This window comes from Acartia tonsa, chromosome 8, assembly GCF_053477335.1.
Source record: "Acartia tonsa isolate MP-2025a chromosome 8, ASM5347733v1, whole genome shotgun sequence".
NCBI classification, from domain to species: domain Eukaryota; kingdom Metazoa; phylum Arthropoda; class Copepoda; order Calanoida; family Acartiidae; genus Acartia; species Acartia tonsa.
In genome coordinates this window covers 21,885,558-21,893,970 of record NC_137267.1, presented here as the reverse complement: position 1 = coordinate 21,893,970, position 8,413 = coordinate 21,885,558, and the positions used below count along the sequence as shown (strand labels likewise).

At 36.1% G+C, this 8,413-nt stretch overlaps 1 protein-coding gene across 2 annotated transcripts; it reads left to right on the top strand.

Moving 5' to 3' along the window:
• The first annotated feature begins 1,320 nt into the window (after positions 1 to 1,320).
• On the top strand, positions 1,321 to 4,761 carry LOC145326302 (actin 403). Of its 2 annotated transcripts, none has more exons than XM_080169582.1 (5): positions 1,321 to 2,006; positions 2,448 to 2,494; positions 3,045 to 3,188; positions 3,375 to 4,109; positions 4,329 to 4,761. In XM_080169582.1, exons 2-5 carry the CDS (start codon positions 2,449 to 2,451, stop codon positions 4,532 to 4,534), a joined length of 1,131 nt encoding a protein of 376 aa, XP_080025708.1. In that variant the 5' UTR covers positions 1,321 to 2,006; position 2,448; the 3' UTR covers positions 4,535 to 4,761. The 2 variants fall into 2 exon arrangements, with proteins under 2 accessions (XP_080025708.1, XP_080025709.1); XM_080169583.1 differs by having other exon boundaries at positions 1,748 to 2,006; positions 2,424 to 2,494.
• The last annotated feature ends 3,652 nt before the right edge of the window (positions 4,762 to 8,413 follow it).

The window sequence follows — 8,413 nt, the reverse complement described above, 5'->3', positions numbered from 1 at the left end:
CTCCCCCCCCCTCCCAAGAAAATATCTTAAAACCACCACAGGACCAGTAGGTATATTCCATGAAGAGTAGAGCCCATTCGGTTCAGCGGTTACCGAGATCTTAAGCTTCAGACGGACAGACAGACGGACAGACATCGTTCTACTTTGTAATATAAATTAACAAAATTAATTTCAAACCCGACTAAAAAATCATACATTTGATCGAAATAAGTTTTTTATGAAACATTGACAAAAATGCCTATTATTGCCTTTTATGGTAATGATAGATAGTTTGAATTATATTCATTATTTTCTCCCCCCTCACAGCTGTGTCTCTCTGTCTGTCTGTTTGTCATTTTTCATAAATAAACAAGGATGACTTTGTTATACATGGTTTTTCAGTATGGCTGGGAACCGGTCCTATTCCAGCAGATATTAATCGGTTTCAAAGCCACACTCTCATAGCATCTAGGGGTCATTAATGTGGAGGGGGGAGTCAAAACCGCCGTTTCAATTTTATAAAAGGAAAAATAAAGATTTTTTTGGGGAGGGGGAGAGTAGAGATACTATCATCCAAAATAGTTTTAAAACATTCCCTGGACCTAGAGGCTTATTACATGGACTAGCGGCTACGCCCCTAGAGGCCCCTACTTGAGGAGGGAAGAGTCGAATTTTATAAATCAATTATTATTTTAGATTTAAAAGAAAAAGTAAAATAAATTTGGGGCGGGGAAATAATTTTTTTTTTTTGGGGGGGGGGGGGGCCCCTCCATTTTTAATTTTAGTAAAAAATTTAAATTTTTTTTGAGGTGAGGGGTAATTTTTTTCTAGGGGCGATTTCTCTTGGGAGGGTGGAAGTACCCTCCACCAAAATAGTTATAAACCTACCCGGGACATATGAAAAGCTACCCTGTTAAGGAGAGCCCCTATCGGTTCAGCGGTTAACGAGATCCTGATCGGTACACACAGACAAACAGACAGACAGACAGACAGAGAGATAGACAAATAGACATCCTGTTACTTTATTATAAGGATGTAATTATATATCAACTTCGCTCCAAGTATGATACTCTTTAGCTCATGACCTTATATGGTAATGTCTCACTGTATCTTTCTATCCTTTTCTTTCTTTCTACCTCTTTCCTCTCTCCAGCTCTATGTCTACCTTCCTTGCAAATAAATATATGCAAACGAATCCATTTTGCTTAATAAATAAGGGGGTAAATATGGACAATGAGAGAATTTAGGTTGAGTGGGAAGTAAAGGGTTAAAGGTGAAAGGAAGAAAAGGGGATTAGAAAGGGGTGAATGGTTGGGGAATGGGTTGGGGGGTTTCTCTTTCACTTGTCCCACCATAGACAAATAAACTAAATCTTTATAATTTTAAATCTGTAATATTTTAAAAATATTACTGAAAAATACAGTTAAAAAGAAATGTTTAATTTTTCACATTTTTTGTCTATGAAAATATTGACAAAGTCGAGATTTTTATTTTTGACGAAAATAGTCGTCGACAAGAACAATGATTTTTGAATTTTGTCAAATAAATTAAACTGTTAGATTTTTCAAAAATGTATTTTGAAATGATTTATATCGTCGACTTTGTCCTTAAAAAATTCCAAAACAGTGCACCCTACCAAGAGCCTGGTTCAGTATTACCATATATGGTCATACCGGGCTTCCCGGCCTCTCATTGGACAAAACCATTATCTCTCTCCGCTCTCATTGGTCCACATCCTGAAGAGTTGAACACGGCTGGTTTTCTCCGCAAACACAAAATCCGAGAAGATAAGAAAATTTCTCCAATAGCGAGGCTAGAAACAATATTTTGCGCATTTTTATTGGTCAATTACTCAGGTAGTTGTGAAGCTGTGCTAGAAACGAATCTCAGCCCCAAGGCGTTTCCTTGGTCCTTGTGTGGGTGTACGAGTGTGTGACACTGAATTAGACCCATTCTCCTTCTACCACCGACGACGGCAGTTGTGCGGCTTTTATAACATACAACAACTTTTGTCCGAAATAAAACAGGTATTTTTAGTTGTTTTAATTGAGAAATATTTGGGTTGTGAGTCACTCGAGTTCCACCACTTTCATTGAAGGGTTATATTTGATCAGTATTGTGATGTATTTAATAGTTAAATGACTAATTTAAATCATTAAATAAGGAAAATTAAAGGATTAATATTCAGTTTCTAAACGAAATTACAAAGTGTTTGATTTCATATGGATAAATTATCCCCTATTATATTATAGTTTTCCGCGGATAGAAGATAAAACTGATATGATTAATTTTCATTTATTGGCCATTAAGGCCCGATCTTATAATTGAATACAATCTTGTTAATATTAACAAGTTGTTTTTGCTTTGGAATTCTTAAACTTTTTGTCAATTTGGCGATTGAAAACCCAGTTACAAAGACAGTGTTACAAAATATAAAATTTCAGACCTCTATTTCTCCATCTATTCAGAATGTGTGACGACGAAGTAGCCGCTCTTGTTGTTGACAATGGATCCGGTAAGTTAGTAAACTTTATTGTATCTCCATTATACTAGCTGCCCCAGCCTTTAATAACATTTTAACTCTAAAAATTCTTTAATACAGTCCTCTTGACCCTTAAAAAGATTCTATTAATGGTAACTTAATTTGTAAAATGTTTTGTGAGATCTTTATATACTAATAGACAGATTTTCTGTCCTTTTATAGTTCCTGTAATCTTGTTTAATTTAATATGCAAGAGTGTGTCCTATCCGTTTTAGATTTACTTTTAGTTTATTGAATTTGATATTAAGTCTAAAAGTAATAGGCCTCTTGTAAAATACTCTCATATTTTTATACCTACTAATTAAGTTTTGTATTTTTAACCTTTTTTATTTTTTTTTTGTATCTTTTAACCTTTTTTATTTTTTGTATCTTTAAACCTTTTTTATTTTTTTGTATCTTTTGACCTAATTTATTTTTTGTATTTATCTTCTACGAGTTTATTTTGTGTCTTTTGATATTATTTAATTTTGTAGGAATCTTCTTAAAATGTATTTTCGTATCTTTTGACCTTTTTTCTATTCAGGTATGTGCAAGGCCGGTTTCGCCGGAGATGATGCTCCCAGAGCTGTCTTCCCCTCCATTGTCGGCCGTCCCCGTCACCAGGGTGTCATGGTCGGTATGGGACAGAAGGACAGCTATGTCGGTGACGAGGCTCAGTCCAAGAGAGGTAATGTAGAACCTATATTTTATTTACCATTACATTTAGAACCTGTAATCTAAAATTCATTTAACTAATTCAAAAAGTCTAAAATTTAAACTTTTAATCTTCAAAAATAAAATCATTTGGAAAATTTCTTATGCAAACTGAAATGTTTTTTTTATTTCAATCTTGTTCAACTTTATTTTATTTTAGGTATCCTCACCCTGAAGTACCCCATTGAGCACGGTATCGTTACCAACTGGGACGACATGGAGAAGATCTGGCATCACACCTTCTACAATGAGCTCCGTGTGGCCCCTGAGGAACACCCCGTCCTCCTCACTGAGGCTCCCCTCAACCCCAAGGCCAACAGAGAGAAGATGACCCAGATCATGTTCGAGACCTTCAACACCCCCGCCATGTATGTTGCCATCCAGGCTGTCCTGTCTCTGTACGCCTCTGGTCGTACCACCGGTATTGTCCTCGACTCTGGAGATGGTGTCTCTCACACAGTACCCATCTATGAGGGCTATGCCCTGCCCCACGCCATCCTTCGTCTCGATCTGGCTGGCCGTGACTTGACAGACTACCTGATGAAGATCCTGACCGAGCGTGGTTACTCTTTCACCACCACCGCCGAGCGTGAGATTGTCCGTGACATCAAGGAAAAGCTGTGCTATGTTGCCCTCGACTTTGAGCAGGAAATGGCCACCGCTGCCAGCAGCAGCTCTCTGGAGAAGTCCTATGAACTTCCCGACGGTCAGGTCATCACCATCGGTAACGAGAGATTCCGTTGCCCTGAGGCCCTCTTCCAGCCTTCTTTCTTGGGTATGGAGTCCTGTGGCATCCACGAGACCACCTACAACTCCATCATGAAGTGTGATGTTGATATCAGAAAGGATCTGTATGCCAACACTGTCCTGTCTGGAGGCACCACTATGTATCCAGGTATAGTTAAATTAATTTGTCTTTGGTAGTAAAACCTGGAAGTAAAACAAAATTAGATTGTTAGGGGAAAAAAACTATTGGAAGATTGAATGCTATTACGTATGATAAACTTTCAAAGAAACTATACAAGTCTTTCAAAACTAATCATGAAAAATGCTTCCCATGTTAGATAAATCTTTTCATAATTTGAATTTATTCAATTTTTAAAATTACTTTCAGGTATTGCTGACAGAATGCAGAAAGAGATCACCGCCCTGGCCCCATCCACCATGAAGATCAAGATCATCGCTCCTCCCGAGAGGAAATACTCTGTCTGGATCGGTGGCTCCATCCTGGCCTCCCTCTCCACCTTCCAGCAGATGTGGATCTCCAAGCAGGAGTACGACGAGTCCGGACCCTCCATTGTCCACAGGAAGTGTTTCTAAGCAGCTGCAGGGAAGGTTCATCCTGTTCCTTTACCTGGTTTTTATAAATATTAATCATAATACCACAAGCCATTGATTAAACATGTGATTTTTGTAATAAGTTAATATTGTTATTTTACTGAATAATTATCACCACGTATTACACTGTATACCTACTAAATTATTACTATGTATAACTACTCTCGCTACGCCAGAAAATTAATAATATATGTAACCTAAAGTTCAAATTGTTAATTTTTTATTATTTTGGATAGATGATATTTACTAAAGAGACTTCTTGTCTCTAATAGGAGGATACTAAAGGAACATACAAGAGATCTGATTGGTTAAAATTAGATACATATTGAGCATATTTTTTCATTTCGTTCGTATGAGTGCTATAAATAACAAAATGTAAACAGTTCTGTCGGAAAAAATTCCCTTTTTAATATTGACGAAGAATTGGGTCTGTTGAATTATTTTGGACAGATAGAAAATTAACCTTAATAAATTTCTGGTAAACTCTATTCTAGACCAAATGCATTTATTAAATATTGGCTGGATACTTTAAACAAAATACAATGATCTATTCCTTCAACATCTATGATATTGCCAAACATAGCTTGACGAAATTATACTATTTTTTTACTATGTACATTATTTTCCATGTTGAGTAGGTTAGATTTTTTATATCTGACTGTTTCTTGACTTAAACAAAGCGTTTGAATAACTAATAACATATACCCAATGTTGAGCGAAAAGTGATTTTTTTTCTGCTTCCATTTGAGATAAACTACTTGCTGTGATTTTAATCAAGGTTAAGTTTAATTTTTCTACATTTAAAATGAAGGCATACATATCCAGGCCTAGCTAGTGTAACAATCAATTCTACAAAAAAAAAATAAGAAACTTTTGGAAGTTAGCTGGGGGTATATCTTGTTTTTCATATAACTGAGGAGGGGTGGGTAAGAAGGGTGTTATGGAGAAATTTTCCTTTAGAATTGTTTGTCAGAATATCATTCCCTTTTCCCTGATATCTATTTCTAGATAGCAACAATTTAAGCACATTATTTGTCAGAAATTAAATTGACTCATTTGGGCGACCTAATCTGTAAGTCCTGCAAAAATAGGAATATTCAATATAAATATGTTTGATGAAGGTTTCTTGATTTCTTTATTCTTATATGTTTTCTTCCTATCCTTTTATAACAACATAACATTTACTTAATTCACTTTGTCCGTTATTCAATCATTATTTTGTGCCTCGCTATGGAAATTATCCTGTGAGATACTTAAAGATTACTAGGATAAATTGGAAATGTCAAATTTGAGAATAAAACATTTTTGTTAAAATATATAATTTTACAGGGTGGGGCAAATACAGGGTGACCACCATGTACGTTATGTTCAATATGTTCATATTGAACACCATTTTTAGGTTTTTTGGTACGTTTTTGTTCGTTATTGATTTTTGTGTACAATATGAACATTTCAGTATACGTTATTGTATGTTTTTCTGTAATGTATGGTTAGTATAAGTAATCATTAATGTTATTCCATTTCATAAAAACTATTTTTTAAAATTTTCTGCGCGCTTCGCGCGCCATTTTACCAATTTATCCCGGGATCTATGACGTCATTGTGAAGCTTTAGTAAAATAAAAAAAACTCAACTCAATCAAGTATTTCACTACACTTTCAAGGAGTATCACATTTGTTCATCAGTTAGCGAGATAATTTTTAGCTGATTTTTATGTTTTCATGTACTTATAGGAATGAGATACTACTTTCTATAATACAAAGTAGAACAATGTCTGTCTGTCTTAATCTTAAGATCTCAGTAACCGATGAACCGATTGGGTTCTGCTTTTTAAGTAATATACCTACTGGTCCTGTTGTGGTTTTAGGCTATTTATTTGGGGGTTGGGACAACCCCAACCCCCAGCGTTGCGGATCCGCATTGATTGTATGCGGATCCGGATCCTCCAAATTTGGTCAGTGCGGATCCGGATCCTTGACAATAAAAATAAAATCACCAAATTTTTCAAAAATATTTATTCTTTTATCTCGAAGAGAGAAGAGTGTGGGAGTAAATCAGCTGATCTTAACAAGGTTACCAGATATTTCAAAATTTGTAAGTTACTGTTTTATATAAATTTAGGTAGATTTTTCCATAAATTTATACCCCAGGATCAGGACCCGGATCTGCATTTTTTTGCGGATCCGGATCCTTGGACTCAAAAAAATGCGGATCCTTCCGGATCTGGATCCGATTCCGCAACACTGCCAACCCCCCTAAAAAAAACCCTCAAAAGTTTTTTTTATTCATTATAAAATATAACAAGTAGGTAAACTCGTTTAAAAAAAAACTCACAAATTTTTTTCTTTTTTTTTTACAAATTACGAACGAACAATTCTATATCTATAAGGAGGGACTTTACAATACCTCTTTGGGTGACGCCCCTAGAGGCTAGAGGCGAAGCTGCTGGAATATTTAATCATACTTAGATAAATGAATAAAAACCTCGTTTTTAGGTGGTACTATTTAGTATTTACATGATTAAATTGGAGTAAATTTTCTTAGGGGAGGTTTTAGTAGTTAACACCCAAAACAGATTTGAGAGGGGTAGAAAAATTTCTGCCTTTTTACCCCTCCACCCCCTCACAAATTGAGCTTTTTATACCCCCTCCAATGAAAAAGTTTGGGTATCCTTGGATAATTATACTACTTTCTATATGTACTAGCAGCTACGCCCCTATAGGCCTCTAGGTGGTGGGTAATTTTTTCTGGGGGCGATTTCTCTTGGGAGGGTCGTGGTACCCTCCCCCAAAATAGCTATAAACCTTCCCATGACCTATGAGAAGCTACCCAGTTAAGGAGAACCTGATCTGTTCAGCGGTTAGCAATATCCTTCGTTACAAACAAACAGACAGGCAGATATTGTTTTACTTTGTATTATAGACTAGCTACTCCTCCCCTAGAATCTAGAGGCTTTATATTGGAAGGAATTTGGAGGGCATAAAAATAGCCTAAAACCAGCTTACACCAACAATGAAATTAATTCGGAAAAAAATCACGAAACCTATACCTATTTTATATCTTAAGCTTCAGACAGACGGAAAGACATCGATCTACTTTGTATTATAGATATATGTATATTGTATATGTGGTTTATGGTACGTTATTGTACGTTATTTTTTCAAAAAATGTACGTTATTGTGTTCATTGTAATTTTTTTGTAGTACGTTATTTTCAATATTAATATCAAAAAGGCGGTGGTCGCTCTGCAAATAAGACCGGACAAATTCTAACTTCTAAACAATTGAACATAAAATCCTCAATTTTAAAGACTTTATTGAATTTTAAAAACTGGCAAGCAAAATAGGTATATGACTATCAGATTATTCAATAAAATCGCCGCCAGCCTTAATCACCGCCTCTACCCGCCTTCTCAACCGCCGGCAGGTCCAGGTCAAAATGTACCTGTCCAAGCTGGCGTAGTTCTCCTTGATAGTGGCAATGAGGGAGGTCTTTTTGGTATGGGCACGTCTATTGGTGCATGCTTAAAAGTAGCCCCAGGCCCAAAAGTACATTGAATTAAGATCGGGCTGCTAGGAGGCCACATTTCCTTAGGAACGTGAGTAACCGCAGGATCTAAATTCGCCCAACGTTTAAGCTACTCTTATACACGGAGGCTCTTATTTGGACCACAGTTGAGCTAGAACGACGTTCTTTACCTTTTTTGAAATGGCATGAAGTTTCAGCTAGGGTTGTCAGCGCAACCCATAGTCTAAAATGAGTTTTAAAGTTCAATATGGGTCCCTGAAGTCAAGAACCGAGAAATTTTCACGAATTTTCACACTTTTGTGACTTTTTTTACATCTCAAAATCTGCCCCGTT

Coding starts and splice junctions, on each gene's coding strand:
- LOC145326302 (XM_080169582.1), top strand. CDS start 2,449: ATGTGTGACGACGAAGTAGCCGCTCTTGTTGTTGACAATGGATCCG. Junction 2,495..3,044: donor TGTTGTTGACAATGGATCCG/GTAAGTTAGTAA, acceptor TTTTCTATTCAG/GTATGTGCAAGGCCGGTTTC. Junction 4,110..4,328: donor AGGCACCACTATGTATCCAG/GTATAGTTAAAT, acceptor AATTACTTTCAG/GTATTGCTGACAGAATGCAG.